Genomic DNA, 16,688 nt, shown 5'->3' on the forward strand with positions numbered 1-16,688 from the left:
TATGTGTGGGAGTTGTCAGCTGTTTTATGCTGAATTCATTCTCATGATTTCTCTGCCTGTTATCTTCATTCTTTAAAGGAAAGACGGAGAAGGCACAGCAGTGGTGAGTGTATGCCATTGTCTTCTCTGTCATTGGTAACATTCTTGTAACTTTTAAGGATCTCAGACCCATTATTAAAGAACAGATTTCTCCAGCCAACTGAAATCTGTTTAGGTGAGACTATCTTTTTTTTTTTTTTTTTTTTTGCTGCACTGGGTCTTTGTTGCTGTGCCAGCGCTCTCTAGCTGCAGTGCGCGGGCTTCTCACTGTTTTGGCTTCTCTTGTTGCAGAGCACAGGCTCTAGGGTGCTTGGGCTCAGGAGTTGCCACACGTAGGCTCTATAGAGTGTGCGGGCTTAGTTGCCCCAAGGCATGTGGAATCTTCCCGGACCAGGGGTAGAACCCATGTCCCCTGCATTGGCAGGTGGATTCTTAACCACTAGACCACCAGGGACATTGAAGATTATCTTCTTGAGGGCAGGTACCGTGCATTGTTCAAACTTAAAGATTACCAGTTCCTGGTATGGCATCTGGCCCATATAGAGCACTAGAATTCATTACTGAAACTACCTGTTAAGTAGGTAGTTTTGTGTTGTTGATCACTCTGTGAACTTATTTCAAGTATATGGAAAATATTTACTTACTGAATATCCAAACTGAAGCACTTATTTTGTCAAATCTTAACATTTTACTCTTCCAGACCACGTTGCCTTTCCTCTGCTGTGGTATAGTCAGCATCCAGAATCGTGTTTATCACTCTCACCCAGGTCGCCATACTTTTACTATACATACCTGTAAACCCACCAGTCTTCAGTGTTGTCATACATGTGTTAAACTGGCTGCTATCTTACTCTGCAGCTTTTTCACTCATTACTGTGTGAGTAATTCCTGTTGTATGTGATGCTCCCATTCATTGACTACTATGCAGTAGTAGTCACCTATCATCACCTATTCATCATTTATCTGTCTCCAACTGTGGCATATAGTTGTTTCCCAAATTGTTTCTGTATTGCTAACAACACTGGTGGAATATCCTTGTACATCGTGCTCAATGTCAATCACGTAGGATGTGTATCACAGGATAACATTTTAAACCTTACTAGAAATTGTCAAATTGCTCTTCAAGTTCAGTTCAGTTCAGTCGCTCAGTCATCTCCAACTCTTTGCGACCCCATGAATTGCAGCACACCAGGCATCCCTGTCCATCACCAACTCTGGGAGTTCACTCAAATTCATGTCCGTTGAGTTGGTGATGCCATTCAGCCATCTCATCCTCTGTCGTGCCCTTCTCCTGCCCCCAATCCCTGCCAGCATCAGACTCTTTTCCAATGAGTCAACTCTTCGCATGAGGTGGCCAAAGTACTGGAGTTTCAACTTTAGCATCAGTCCTTCCAGTGAATACCCAGGACTGATCTCCTTTAGAATGGACTGGTTGGATCTCCTTGGGTCCAATGGACTCTCAAGAGTCTTCTCCAACACCACACTTCAAAAGCATCAATTCTTTGGTGCTCAGCTTTCTTCACAGTCCAATTCTCACATCCATACATGACCACTGGAAAAACCATAGCCTTGACTAGACAGACCTTTGTTGGCAAAGTAATGTCTCTGTTTTGAATATGCTATCTAGGTTGGTCATAACTTTTCTTCCAAGGAGTAAGCATCTTTTAATTTCACGGCTGCAGTCATCATCTACAGTGATTGTTTCCCCATCTATTTGCCATGAAGTGATGGGCCCAGATGCCATGATCTTCGTTTTCTGAATGTTGAGCTTTCAGCCAACTTTTTCACTCTCCTCTTTCACTTTCATCAAGAGGCTTTTTAGTTCCTCTTCACTTTCTGCCATAAGGGTGGTGTTACCAGCATATCTGAGGTGATTGTTACTTCTCCCGGCAATCTTGATTCCAGCTTGTGCTTCTTCCAGTCCAGCGTTTCTCATGATGTACTCTGCATAGAAGTTAAATAAGCAGGGTGACAATATACAGCCTTGACGTACTCCTTTTCCTATTTGGAACCAGTCTGTTGTTCCATATCCAGTTCTAACTGTTGCTTCCTGACCTGCATACAGGTTTCTCAAGAGGCAGGTCAGGTGGTCTGGTATTTCCATCTCTTTCAGAATTTTCCACAGTTTATTGGGATCCACACAGTCAAAGGCTTTGGTATAGTCAATAAAGCAGAAATAGATGTTTTTCTGGAACTCTCTTGCTTTTTCCATGATCCAGCGGATGTTGGCAATTTGATCTCTGGTTCCTCTGCCTTTTCTAAAATCAGCTCGAACATCTGAAAGTTCATGGTTCACGTATTGCTGAAGCCTGGCTTGGAGAATTTTGAGCATTACTTGCGTGTGAGATGAGTGCAATTGTGCTCTTTAAAGTGGTTGTCAATTTTTACAAATCACATGGGTATGAAATTAATTTGCATTTCCCTCAATTACTGAAGTCTTTCATTCTTTTGGTCATTTGTATTTTTTTTTCTTCTGAGCTTCATTAGGTCCTGAAACCAGGTACCATGGGTTTTTACTGGGTTTCAGTTCCAGCCATGTAGGTTCAAGTCCCACGCAAGGTTTTGGTGGGGGTCAAGTCCCAAGCAGGGTTTTGGTTGGGTTTAAGTCCCAAGCAGGGTTTTGGTTGGGTTCAAGTCCCAGCACATGGGTTCAAGTCCCAATCTGAGGTAAATGATTTCAGTACCTTTATTCATCTACTCTCAGAAAAGACAAGATTATGCGGTCAAAGTGAAAAAAGAAATCTAAGTGTATTGACAGCATTCTTCTCCCCTTCCTTCTAACCTGAAGATTCTCTGTTCCTTGCCTGCCGGGCTTGGGAATACAGAGTGGAGGTGCCAGACTGAAGAAACCCAGGTAGAGGATGGATCCGTTTCTGTAGAAGGCACACAGAGGAAAATCCAGGAGGGGAGGGGGGTGGAAGGAAGTAAAGACATCAAGCATGAGAAGATATCTGTCTTTCTCTGACTAACTTGGATTATGTTCCACTAAAAGTTATTACAAGACAATGGCTATATTTCCCTGTGCTGTACGAAGTATCTGCAGTCGTGCAATTCTGACTGGGACTTGACTCCACAGTCATTTAGGTGAGATCACACACCCACCTAGTCTCAGGACTTAATGTAGCTCAGGTTCTTTTTTCAATTGATTAAACATTTTTTTAAATTTTGTATTGTGGTATAGCCAGTTAACAATGTTGTGAGAGTTTCAGGTGAAGTTCAGGTTCTTGATGTCTTTTTGCAGAAAGAACACACTGAGAGACAAAGTGATAGGTAAGAAATGGGTTTATCTAGAGAGTAGCACACCCACAGACAGGGTGTGGGCCATCTCAGGTGACAGCTCGTCTGTTTCCTTTTTTGTAAGGTATCTCTTTACATCCTTTGCCCATTTTTCTGTTGGATCAATTCTTCTTTTCTGATTAATTTTTTAAGACTTCTTTATTCTAGATGCCAATCCTTTGTAAGTTTTATATTTTAAATATATTTTATTATTTTTAAATTTTTATTTTAGTATGGTCAAGCTTATCAGCGTTCTCCTGGTGCTATTGTTAAGTAGCATTTAGGCTTCTTTACCTTGAGCAGAATAAAGCAGCAAGCAAAAATGGTGCAGTCTTAAATCCCGGTAATTCATTAACACAAAAATAAATACGTGAGAGCAATACATGCAAGAGTTAGAACATTCAAATAGTAGAGAAAATTACATGGGAAAGAAAAGTGAAACTTCCCTCTCCCCCTCAAAACTGGTGACTGCTGGTAAGTTTATGTATCTTTCCAGAAGTTTCTCTGAATGAAATAACATGTATACATATATCTTAATTTATACAAATGAATACTAATTAACACTCTTCTGTGCCTTTTTACTTTTTCCACATTATATCTTAAGACTGTTTTCGTATCAGGACACTGATATATATATCTTTGGTTGAATTGAAAGCATGTGCTTTTTCTTGTTTCAATTCTTCTGAATGATGTGGCTTAATTGCTCCCAAAATGAAAATAGAAAATGGCAGTTACGGTCAGGACTTCTTTTTGGATCTTCGGTACATTTGAAGGACAAGGCAGTATAATCTAGCTTCTCTCATTTTATCTAGAGGGCTAGAGACTCAGTAGGGGCCCAAAGGGCTCCAACCTATTGTCCTGTGTAAACTGGAAGAAGAAATTAAAACTAGCTTCTACCCCAGCTATAAGAAATGTACTTTAATCTGGTTTGTTTTAGCTCAGCCTTCCAGGAACAAAGCATATTTTACTGCCTTAAGCAACTGCAGTAACAAAGAACATAAGAGGGTAATAATGGAGAAGAGCTAACACTTCTTTTAAAATAGTCTTCTACTCATTCATGTATAGTTACACGTGAATGTATAGTTATACACGAATGAGAATGGCAAACATTTCATGTTCACCAATATGAGAAAGTAAAGCAATTTTAAGATAGTAAAACAATGTAACCCCAATTCTTGTAGCGGGTCAATTAGGAAGTTTACTTTTCATTTCTGTCACAGTGAAGTGTACATAGTCTTGAGCCAGCTAGTTCAGTTTAACAGGTATGAGCATTTCCTGGATGAAAGCACAGTTGCCTCTTTGAAGGAACCAGTATCACCATGAAGATTCTTGGATCATGGGACGATATATAGGTTTAAAGTATTTCTTGTTAAGATCCTTTCAATATATCCTCTTGGATAGCATCTAGGCTGTTATGTATATTGTGGAACCAAATAGTTTTTGGAAGAACATAGACAACACAGGGCTAAAAAACATTGACTATGTGCATGTAAGCAGATCTGTCCTGGCTGTTTAAGATTAGAATTCTGCCACCTTAGAAGCATTATTGGGAATTTCTTGAAGTTTAAACTGCTTTATTGGATAAATGGTATAAAAGTTTAACAAATGGCTAATCTCTCCCCTGTATATTTTATGAAAGCTAGTGAAAAAAAATTTTTAAGGATCTAAAATTTTACAATACTACCAGCTTTTAACAGCTTTTTGGTTCTCATTGAAAATGTTCATATACTTGGCATTTTTCAAATCTTGCCAGCTTTTCTATTTTCAGCATGTTGGGCTATTTTGCTTTCTATTTAACCCACCTAGTGATGTTCACTGTAAAAAAACAGGGCATAAAATATACAGGCATGTCTGACTTGGAACAAGTTCTTTATTACATGCACAGGGGACTAATATAAAGTGGAATGATGAGGTTTTTCAGGTGAGGGGACAAAGTTGCATTATATCCCAACTTTGTTACAGTGGAGCCAGTTAATGTGTGTACAACTTAAAAATGGCTATACATACATAATGCTACTTCCATTTGTCTCATTTCAAAGCAAATGTAGCTGGTGATTCTCAAACGTTTTGCTGACCTGGGGAAAAGGGAGAATATTTTACATGTGCAGAATGCTTCACAACATCTGCTTGGCTGCCAGTCTCCCAAGTAGGCTGATCAAAGCCTTCAAGTAACTAACAATTCTTTGGCCCTAGAGATACTGTGTGACCCAGGAAAAATGATGATCTCAACCAATTTTGTTTCAATTAACATGCAGGATCAGATTCTTTGTCAGCAAATACCCTTTAGAAAAAATACACCACAAACCATATTTGGAAAACATTTAAGTATATTTAAACAGTTACTCAGATAATAAGTGCATAGAACTATAACAAGAAAATCATATCTTTAAAGAAACAATTTATGAAGTGAAATGGAACAGTGAACCAGTACATACAAAGTCCTCTATTATACAGATTTCTTTTGGTGGAACTTTGTAAGAACAAAGCGGATGGGATGGGCTTTTTACTTGGGGTTGGGGGGTGAGGGGTGGGGTGGGGGTGGGGGATAGGCTTTTAAAGCACACAGATTTTTATCAAGCTGGACATCATAAAATAATTCACTGAGATGAGCAAATAGGCACATGCTCCCTTCAGGAAAGGAGTTCACCACAGAACTACCCTGACTCTGCTGCTGCTGCTAAGTCGCTTCAGTCATGTCTGACTCTGTGCGACCCCATAGATGGCAGCCCACCAGGCTCCGCTGTCCCTGGGATTCTCCAGGCAAGAACACTGGAGTGGGTTGCCATTTCCTTCTCCAATGCGTGAAAGTGAAGTTGCTCAGTCGTGTCCAACTCTTAGCGACCCCATGGACTGCAGCCTACCAGGCTCCTCTGTCCATGGGATTTTCAGATCTAGATGGAAGAGTGGAAATTTGCTTTCAAATACCTGTTGCTTTTTTTTTGCAAATCTATATCTTAATACTAACAGTTCTTATCCTTGTCTATTTTGTTTCCTCAAAACCACCCAGGGCTCAGATGTACTAGTAAAGTTTGAAAAAATTCTAGTCTAAATTTTCTGTTGACCTCTGACCCAAGTACTGAAATAAGGTGAATTTGACTTAGTCACATTATATATAGAATAAAACAGTTGCTAAACTCTGTGTCACTGCACAAATAGGATACCTCCTTAAAGAGATGGAAATTTGTCCAAGCCATGCAACTAGTTTAAAAAATTAGAGAACTCAGCCCTGGTGTCCTGCTTGTTGACCTTGTGATATTCTGACACCACTATGCAAACGTGCCTGCAAGTGTGTGGGAGTAAACACTGCCATGTGTTTGTTGTTGGAAGTGGGATGAGGAGGCTGGAGTACTAGTAAAAGGGCCAAGCACCCAGGAGTCAGAAACAATTATAAAAGCTCTGCGACAGTAAAAAGGCTGGACACCCACAAGCGAGATTATTCATTTAAAACTTTACTTTGAACTCTTAACATAAGTGGTAAGTGAAAATCTTTCCAGGAAGCCCTTCTTGAGTGCTCCACATAAACTGATTTTTGGCATGTTTTTTGGCAATATTGACACATATTTTACTATAATAACAGAATTACCATATACAGACAGCTCTGCTGTTGCTCACTTAAGTCCCCAGAATGAAAAGCAGCAGGTAATACTTGGCACCAAAAGGAAAAAGATGTAAGGAGAAGGCTGCCTACCCTTCTAAGTTGAGACTAAGTGGGGCCACAGAATTTCAATGCATGGAGCCTGTGCTGCCTTTCTTTAGATGTTCATTTTTCTAAATAAAGCAAAACATGTTAATAACTTCTAGAATATCAGCATAATGCAGCCTGTATTGTAAAACCATATCCTTAAACCATATCCACATGTTTTTTCCCAGTCTATTAGAAAATGGGCTATACATCCACATTACAAGTGGTACAATTTGCTCCTCTGGTAGCTAGAGAACACACACCATCAGATGTAGACAAAATCGTAGTATCACACTATCTCAATCAATTCCAGTGTTTCTAACTCTGAGGCCACTAAAATATCTCCACCATCTCTATAGTATGCTTTAGCCCTCAAGATCACTGCATTATTATTAAAAAATAGCTCATGGGTTTATGGGCTTCCCACGGGGCTCAGTGGTAAAGAATATGCCTGCCAAGCAGGAGATGCAGGTTCGATCCCTGGGTCAGGAAGATCCCTGGAGAAGGAAATGGCAGCCCACTCCAATATCTTGCCTGGGAAAGCCCATGGGCAGAGGAGCCTGGCGAGCTGCAGTCCATGGGGTTGCAAAAGAGTTAGACACAACTTAGCAACAAGCAGCACACACATGATTTATGAAATTTAGAATACAGCAGAATCAAAACAAATTGCTTCAATTAACTTTTAAACCAGTACCCTCCTAGTGAGATATATTCCAAGAATAGGAGCAACCACAAATTTGGCACTTAGGTTTATTGTTGGTAGTGATTTTGGTGTTGTAATTCTGAAATTATTTTACATGTCATGTAGAATCAAGCAAATAAGTAAATATTAGTGTTGTTCAGAACCAAAATTCTCACCGTGGGAGAAGGAAAATACAAATATGAAACAGGGAAGGGTGAGGAAGGCTAGTATTAAATATGAAATCAAAGTATCAGAATGAATTCATGATTTATTTTTTAATTAATTTTTTAATTGGAGGATAATTACTTTACAATAGTGATGGGTTTTGCCATACATCAACATGAATTTATAAAAAATGCAGTTCCTGGCTCTGTTCCCTGAAAGGGCCAAGGAGCAATAAACACCCCAGCAGTACCCAGATCTTGATTTCCAAATACCATTCCTCATGAAGAGAAACCAGGGCTCCATGGAGAAGTAGCCAGTTCCCAATCTGGGGCAGGAAAAGTATATGACAAACTGAGAACATATGGCGAAAATCAAGAACATGCCCCAAGACTGATAGGCATAGAGCAAAATGACCCATAAGCTTAAAGGTGCTTCCACTGGCCAAACATGGAACATTTAGAGTGACCAACACTTTTAGAAACAATCAATAAGCTAATGCTGATACTCAAAAAGAAGTGGGCAGAGTGAGGGGGAGCCTACTTTTTCAAGTGTCAGTTTCCTAAGAGATCAAAAAATGGTGGAAAAGGGTTGTTCTACAGTAAAAAAAAAAAAAAAACCTACAGATGACAACTGAATGCCATGGGTTTGGACTCTGCATTTAAAAAAAAGAGCACTCTGGAGGAAGCTGACTCAGGTGTGGATGTGCACTACACATTAGACAGCTCTGAACATTCAGTTCCTTGGGTGTGACGACTGCACAATGATCGTGCAGGAAACGTCCTTACGTTTTAGAAGAGCTGTGCGACAGTAGCAGATAAAGTACGATGCCATTCCTCGCAAAAGAAAAACGCTTATTTTACCGAGAGGTGAGGCACGGTAACGACTGCTGAATACAGGAAAGGGTATGTGGGTATTTCACTGCACTATCAACTTTCTGTAAATTCGAAAAATCTTCAAAATTAAAAGCTGTAAGTTAAAAAAAAAAAAAACGGGGTGGGGGAAGGGGGCAGAAATGGCTTACAGACACAATTCAGGGGCTTCAGCAAAGTGGAACATCCATCTCTCGAATTTAATCGGACTCAGTGAAAAGCCAGAGCGATGACAGGACAAACTGAGAAGTCAAGCTAAGATGGCAAATTCCTACACATCTTCTTCCTATCAATTTAGACACGAGAGTGACAAGTAACATAAAAGTGTTGGTGAATGGGTTCTAATTCGCCCTTACACACTTTGTCACCAAAAGCCATAAACTGAAGATAAAACGCAAACATGTTTCCCTTCTAAATTATCATTAAAAGGGGGCTGAACAACTGGCAGGGGGAAAAAAATATTTTAAAAGTTAATACAAAAAATAAAAAGTTAACACACTGACATTTCTGAGAAGTTGGCAGAATGATAAAACTACCCTAGATGTTTTCTCATCTAAATCTAATAAACATTTGCAATTAGACATATACAATTAGACTAGAGTCCCATGCTGTTTTTACATCTCCCAAACCGAGAAAAGCATCATCACCAGTGTGGTGTTTTAACAACAACAAACAAACCATCCCACCAAGATTTTTTTCCTTGAGCTTGTTTTCTAAAAGTAGACACTGAATAAGCCCACACCGCTAATTCCATGATCAGTACATAAAATGCTGCACTACCTGTGTGGCAATCCTTGTCTTAAACAACTCTCAGAAACATGGTTACATCTCAAATACTACACAGGTACTCCTGAACTAAACACAGGACTGGAATTTTTACACAGTCATTCAACATTAAAAAGTATTTTTACTCAAATCGTCATGAGTTTATTTTAGATGGTGAAATCAGCCACTCCATTCCCATCACTTCTTTCTAAAATCTCAAACAAAATGCAGCAAAGTTAACGACCACATGGCAGAATAATCATTCACACTTTTTAATCTCCCTTTACACATTATATTAACATTTATATTGCGAGGCATTCCATTCACAAATATTACAGTTTGATAAAAAACTTCACACACATACCCCCAAGAGTCTATACCAGATTCAGCCACATTACTAAATCACCAAAATAATAAAAAGTAATGAAAACATTATCGTGATTCCTTTAAAGCAATAAAGGTCTGAGGCACTCTGGGAAAGATGTTCTCTTACAAGTGTGACATGTCGGTGGAATCCAATTATCTTCGCATACAGTTTCCAGATACCCGGTAATCAAGTATTCTCCAATGACAATGACTTTGATCTGTCTTCACTGGATACTCTTCCATTTGGGACTGAACTACTGAAAGGAGCACAGATGCTGGGCAGCAGAGGTCATTTCTAATGAGGTTCCCAACTGTGCAAAGGAGAAGTGTGATTTCAGCACACCCAGGACAGCGCATCCCTACTCCTAGGGAACTGTCCAACCTCCAGAGACGTCCTTCTGCCCCACCACCAGCTTTACCAGATGTTAGCACTTCCAGACTCTGCTCCCTGCTGGAGAGGCTTCAGAACTGTCTCTTCCCCAGCTTCCACAGTGCAACCTCCAGCCTTCTCTGAGTATCTCTCCAAGGTATGCCCTTGAAGTAGGACAGAGAAGGGAAGGGAGCATTTTTCCTCCCATTATGACCAAAGAGAGGTCTGAAATAGCAATGTATTACAAAAACATCATTCTCTACAACAGCCGGCTTCCGCCTGGAGCACTGCTGTTTCTGCCATAAACTCAACTTTTAAAAACCTGATAACCTTTGTCCAAAGTGGATTTTGCCACATACATTCACTCACACAGAGCCCACATTGGAGGGTCTCACTGACCGAGTGCTTTCTTATGCACAATTATAAGCGTAAATCATTAGCAGGGGAAGGAGGGAAGCCAATTTCGAACTGGGAATTAAATCACTGCAAACGATGGGTCCGTTTATGACAGCACAGAACGCCATCAGGGCAGAATCAGTACAAACCCCAGGTGACATAGTATTCAGTAATTACATACATGGAATCTAAAATGTATACATGTATACTTCCACACATACATAATAATTAAAAAAAAAATGGGAGCAACGTATGTCACAGGTCTCAAGGATTCTCTTCTCCAGCACTCACCTGGAAAGCAGCTGGCGGTGCTGGCCCAGCGGCGGCAGGGACATAAGCAACTAGAAGCAGGTTTAAATAAAAGTGCTCAGAGGGCAAGGAAGAAAAACAGGGGTGCAGAGATTTGTGTGGGGGGCGGGGGTGGGCCGAGGGGAGTTGAGAAATGCTTCCTTTCTTCTTCTTGACCTTTTCAGACCCAAGACAAGTTCTTGAGGACACATGTCAGATGTTGCAGTCCTTCCTTATCGATAGTCGGAACAAAACAAGTAATAAAAAAATTTCCTCTTCCATCCTGTACTCTCAATAAAATGCGGAGTACAGCCACAAAGTGTAACTGAGATGTGCCGTCTTGGGGGAAATTAAAACTGGGACATGAAGTGAGGCTGCGCGCTATCAAGCCGCCGGGTCAGGATCTCACAACCAGTGTCCGTGACCAGCAGAGTGTGCTCGAACTGGGCAGACCGCTTCCCGTCTCTCGTCACCGCCGTCCAGCCATCCGGCCAGGTTTCGTCCTGCCATCCGCCTTAAACGAACAAACAGCATCTCTTAATTCTACCACTCAGTCCGTTTTCTAAGTACACTCTAGGAAGTGTACTTGCCCGTGCCCCTCGATCCTTGGGTAGCACAGAAAACTAATTTTACAATTCATTATTAAGATTCCTGTGTACATGTCATCTGTTTAAGCTAAAGCCTTTCCAACTTCATTTTGGTCTTTAGTTCAATGAAGCAATAATAACGTTTAAATTTTACAACTTCACGTTTTGTATACTTCTCAACTACTGAATGAAGATGCTGTTTCCAAAAATAAAGGCACTCAGCTTCCTTTTTGTAAATGTACTGATTACCACTCATCCCAGGACTACATTAAAGAATTTAGCTCTCTCCTGATATAACTTTGGCATCTGACTAAACTATAGCTAGTGTATATTGTGAAGGAAATAAGGTAACTTTTTATACTTTTATTATAACATTTAATTCCTGTGTAACTTTTAAATGGTAGGCACACAGATGGTGAGAACTGATTATACTGTGAAATTTTTGTAGGCCACACCCCTGTAACCAGAAAGAGGGCAAAGGGAAAGAAACAGGAGTTTGGCAAGAGAATTTAAAAATTACGATGAGGCAGAATGGGTTAGAAAGGAAATGACAGTGAAAGAAGCTGGGAGACAATGAAGGAAAATGAGAGAAAATGGGCATGAGATGTACGGCAGGGAAGACGGCAGCGGAATTACAAGGTTCTACAACTCCAGACACTACCAAAAAAGCGTACAGAGATGTTCCTGTCTCCAAATTAGACGTTAAAAAATAATAGTAATATTCTTTATTTTGAATACTCTTTACCAAACATTAGATCTTACTGCCTCAGACAAATCCCAGAGTATAAAGTCGTGAGGTAACCTACTTCTGCAACATTAAATCCCAGTCTAAGAAGAAAATATGAGGCGGCTTAAAGAAAGTTAACTTTTGCTTTGTCAACCATCTAACAATGAGTGAATAGATAGTTTTCAATGTAATGAATGATCTTCTCATAAATGGATTTAAGACATTAATACTTCTTTAATTCTACTGTTATCTACTGAAACAGATTCTTTACTAAATGTTAAGTCAAATATATTTGACTACTGTTCTGAGGAAATTCCTCTTCAAATTAGACACTTTCCACTATGGAGCTGGGATTTAGCCTAGCTTACACTGAAGTATATCTGGTATAATTTGATGATTATCTGAACCAGCTCAACATACTGTTATTTGCTTACTCCAGGAAACACCACTTGGAAGTGAAGAAGTCAAGTCACTCAGTCATGTCCGACTCTTTGTGACCCCATGGACTGTAGCCTACCAGCCTCCTCCATCCATGGGGTTTTCCAGGCAAGAATACTGGAGTGGGTTGCCACTTCCTTCTCCAGGAGACCTTCCTGACCCCGGAACTGAACCTGGGCCTCCCGAATTGTAGGCAGACAACTTACCCTCTGAGCCACTAGGCAAGTCAAGTGCCTGCTAATGAAAATAGGTACATAACCAAAACACACTTTCCTCTTGTCCTTGCCCTTCTCTGCCATCACACTCACTCCTCTTTCAACTGCTTATACAGGGTCACTGTTCTTCCGGGGAGTGACAAAAACAGTATCTGACATTTGTAGAGCCCTTTAAAGGTACTTGTGTTAATACGAATCATCTCACTTAATTCTTAGCACAGCCCTGGGCATTCAGAGAAAAGATAAAGGTTGTAACTTCCACCTTACAGAAAAGGGAACAAAGGATCCGGTTAAGAAGGCAGCCTCTAAAACAACCTCCAATGCTTCCCTTCAGTGTGGACTGGGTTTAGTGACTCACTTCTAAGGAAGAAAATCTGGTAGAAGTGATGGGGTATCACTCTCAAGATCAGGTTATAAACAAGACTGGAAGGATCCTGAGGGGACCCCATTACCACAGGGGACGGGGCGTAAGGGCCCTACGACCACTGCATCACTCTGCATCCCCTAATCCCAACAGAGAACTGGCGAAGGAGGCCCCGTTATCGCTCCGACAGCCTCGGTGAGGGCTCGAGTCGTGACACTGATCACAGCTGTCACGCGCCTGTCACAGCGACCCACAACGGCAGGGACAGAGAACTGCCAGTGCAAAGCACGTCCGGGCTGGGCCTTCTCCACGGCAGTTGTCTGATGACAGCGCCTGACGATCAACGTGCAGGCCCTGAAGAGGCAGGACAGCTCATGACTTTAGAGTCCCACAAATTCTGCGACATAGCTAGCTAAGTGACTCTGGGCAAGTTATTGAACACTTAACCTCTTCAAAATTCAGTTTGTTCTCATGGATAATGGGGACAGCACCTCTACCTCATAGGCTGTGGACAATTAAACGACTGTGTCTACCTCAAAAAAAATGGCTCTAATTTCCTTTTCGCCCCTCTTTCTCACCCACACGAAGACACGCAACAATTTCCACACAGCCTTGATTGACGGAGGCAACTAGTTAGTACAACACACCCTTTGACAGAAGCTTTATGAAAAGGGACCAGGACTCAAGTACTTCAGGATCTACTCACAGCAGATGAATTACCATGGAGAAAGTACTGCTTTCTTGCCAACCATTACAATTTTCAGTTCTCTACATGATACTGAATTGAGTTCTAGAGGGCACAGGGAGGGGAAATGAAGCAAAATCAAGCAGACTACTAATCTGATCATGAGTAACCAAACGTAAATAAAAATTCAATTACAGAATGTTACGGCATCCCTTTTTCCTCACCTTCACAAATCATTGGCTCAATCGTAAATACATGACCAGCCTTCATCACTCCAACTGCTTTATTTTCTGAAATTAAAGAAAAAAAAATCTCAGAACACAGCAAAAAAACCTACAGCATATTGTTAAACACTTCCCTGGAAAAAGTACACAACTTACATTCCCATGAGTGATTCTTATATTAATGAATTTCTCCTCTCCTGACTCTCCTTTCTTAAAGTAGATCATTCAGCAAACAGGTGCTCTGAAAACCACCTACTCTGGGACAGATATTGTCCTAGGCATACTTCATTTTGCTTGTTTTCTCTGGGAAAATACAGAGATGCCCTAGACTGGATTTCAGATGTAGTTAGCACTTCTATGAAAGCAAAAATACCTCCATTTATGTTATAGCAGGGTTAGAATAGCAATTCTGTAACCAATAAGGTTCCATACTTATCCAAGTATAAAGGAGAACAAGATATTTCAGTCTATGCCAGAAGTTGCAAATCTCCTGGCTGGGACAGGAGTGGGTGTGGATGTCGGGGTGGAGGTAGGGGCACAGCCCACGGAAACAACTGCACCATTTTTAGCAAGTTTTGTAAACTGTCTTATCTTGGGAAGGGAAAAAAAGCCCCTGCACACTAACCTACTTTTTTTTTTTTTAATGCTGGCAGGATTATTCCCTTTTTTACTGGAAACAAAATTTCCATTTCTCCCTATTTTGTCCAAATTTGCCAGTACATATTTTTCAGGATCATCACGAGAAATTCAACTGTTGGTGTCCAGATTTGCCATCTCCCCAAAAAGGCCAAAAATTTGAAAGAGGTATAGGTCTTTTAGGACAATCTCAAAAATGGAGAACAGGTTAACTTCCAGAATAAAAATCAAGAGCTGGTAAGAGCATCAGTAAACGGGTGGCTGCACTTTCTCGGCCTGACCACCAGGTGGCGAGAGCATCGGCTTTCAGGCTTCCTTGATAAGATTGCTGTGCTTCCAGATGGTGACCCATGTGTCCGCTGGGTCTATTCAACAGGCTGATTCTATTTTATAGCTCTGCCTAGGTTTGTTCTAACTTCACCCTCACGTTTATATTCCTGCCGATCTTTCCTCCTGAACAGCAATCATGCTGCTTTCCACTATCTTAGGTATTGGCAAAATAAACAACCTACAGATTCCAAATCAGGAGTTTCTAAATTATTGTAAAAATCTGAGGGGCAAAAACAACTTTGACTTTTTATCTCTAATTGCATGAACTTTCCCTCCAAATGACATGCAATTTACTACATATATAGACTTGGTCATATGCCCTTGGGGATATCAAAAGAGTCAGTGCAGTATCACAGAAATAAAAATGGATAAAGGAATTGAGAACTGTACTGGCAGATACAGCAGCACCTGGGTGCATGAGGCTAAACACTTGGAAAGTGGCAAGTCAGAATGTACACGTAAAACATATGCTGATCTCAAAGACAAAAAAAGCATGTACTATATCTCAATGATAGTTTTACACTGATTAAACACTGAAATGCTAAATTTTAATGTAATAGGTTAAATTAAATGTAAGATCAACTATCTGTTTCTTGCTTTTGAATATGACAACTAGAAGTTTTAGTATCACATGAAAGTGATAGAAAATGAAGTCACTCAGTTGTGTCCGACTCTTTGCGACCCCATGGACTGTAGGCTACCAGGCTCCTCCGTCCGCACTGTAGGCAGACACTTTCCTGTCTGAGCTACCAGAGAAGTCCTTAGTATTAGATACGTGCCTCATATATGACTTCACTGGACAGTGCTGATGAAGAGAATCCAAGTTCCACTCCTGTTCCTGCCACTGATTCACTGTTCAATAAGTTACAATTCCCAGCTCACTCTGGCTCATGGTTTCAGTTTCTCAACACAGCTCACTCAACAAAAACACACCCTCCGAGTGTCTACACCATAGCAGATGATACTGCTGAGTCATGCAACTGCTCTGCTCTCTGCCTCACAGCATGAGGGTGATCTATATTCTCAAGGTAGGGCAGTATCACCTTTACTTCCAAACCATAATGGTAAGGAAGCACATAAGCGCTCATCTTAACAAAGATCTCTTTTATACAGGACGTGGAGGGAAGTTACACAATTTCCTGGTTTCACACTCAGTTGCTGAGGAATACAGTTACAAGTTAAAGAAGGGATTATTTTCATTCAAAAGCCTCTGCTGTACAAAGACTCCAGTAGCTTCCTTTAATGCTTCCCTAAAGAGACCACAACATATTTTATTTTAACCCGATTAACACTTGACTTTTCATAAATACAGCAAAGTGGATGAAATGAAGTATACATGGGTCCTTGTTTCTTTTTTCAGAATTGTTTATCTCTAATTAAGCAGCTTAACATGAAACTCAAGAGGCATATCTTATATATCAGTGGGGCCATACTGTGCTGACACTATCATCACTGACCCGTATCTCCTCCTCCCATAAATTTTATTTCCTTCAAAAAATCTCTCTTCATGACATATACCCACTACTACACACAAAACAGACAACTAGTAAGAATCTACTGCACAGCACAGGGAACTCTGCTCAA

The 16,688-nt window shown here is 40.6% G+C and overlaps 1 protein-coding gene across 4 annotated transcripts in view; it reads right to left on the minus strand.

Annotated features, from left to right (window-relative positions):
- Positions 1 to 6,748: 6,748 nt before the first annotated feature.
- METAP1 (methionyl aminopeptidase 1) overlaps positions 6,749 to 16,688 on the minus strand; it is a 57,410-nt gene continuing 47,470 nt past the window's right edge. For all 4 annotated transcript variants that reach the window (XM_042251226.2, XM_042251225.2, XM_042251224.2 and 1 more), the window contains exons 10-11: positions 14,139 to 14,204; positions 6,749 to 11,412 (exon numbers count right to left, since the gene is read on the minus strand). In XM_042251226.2, coding sequence (XP_042107160.1) covers positions 11,249 to 11,412; positions 14,139 to 14,204 — 230 coding nt within the window. In that variant the 3' untranslated portion in view covers positions 6,749 to 11,248. The remainder of the gene's footprint in view (positions 11,413 to 14,138; positions 14,205 to 16,688) is intronic.

The sequence above is a fragment of the Ovis aries genome, chromosome 6 (assembly GCF_016772045.2).
Source record: "Ovis aries strain OAR_USU_Benz2616 breed Rambouillet chromosome 6, ARS-UI_Ramb_v3.0, whole genome shotgun sequence".
Taxonomy (NCBI): domain Eukaryota; kingdom Metazoa; phylum Chordata; class Mammalia; order Artiodactyla; family Bovidae; genus Ovis; species Ovis aries.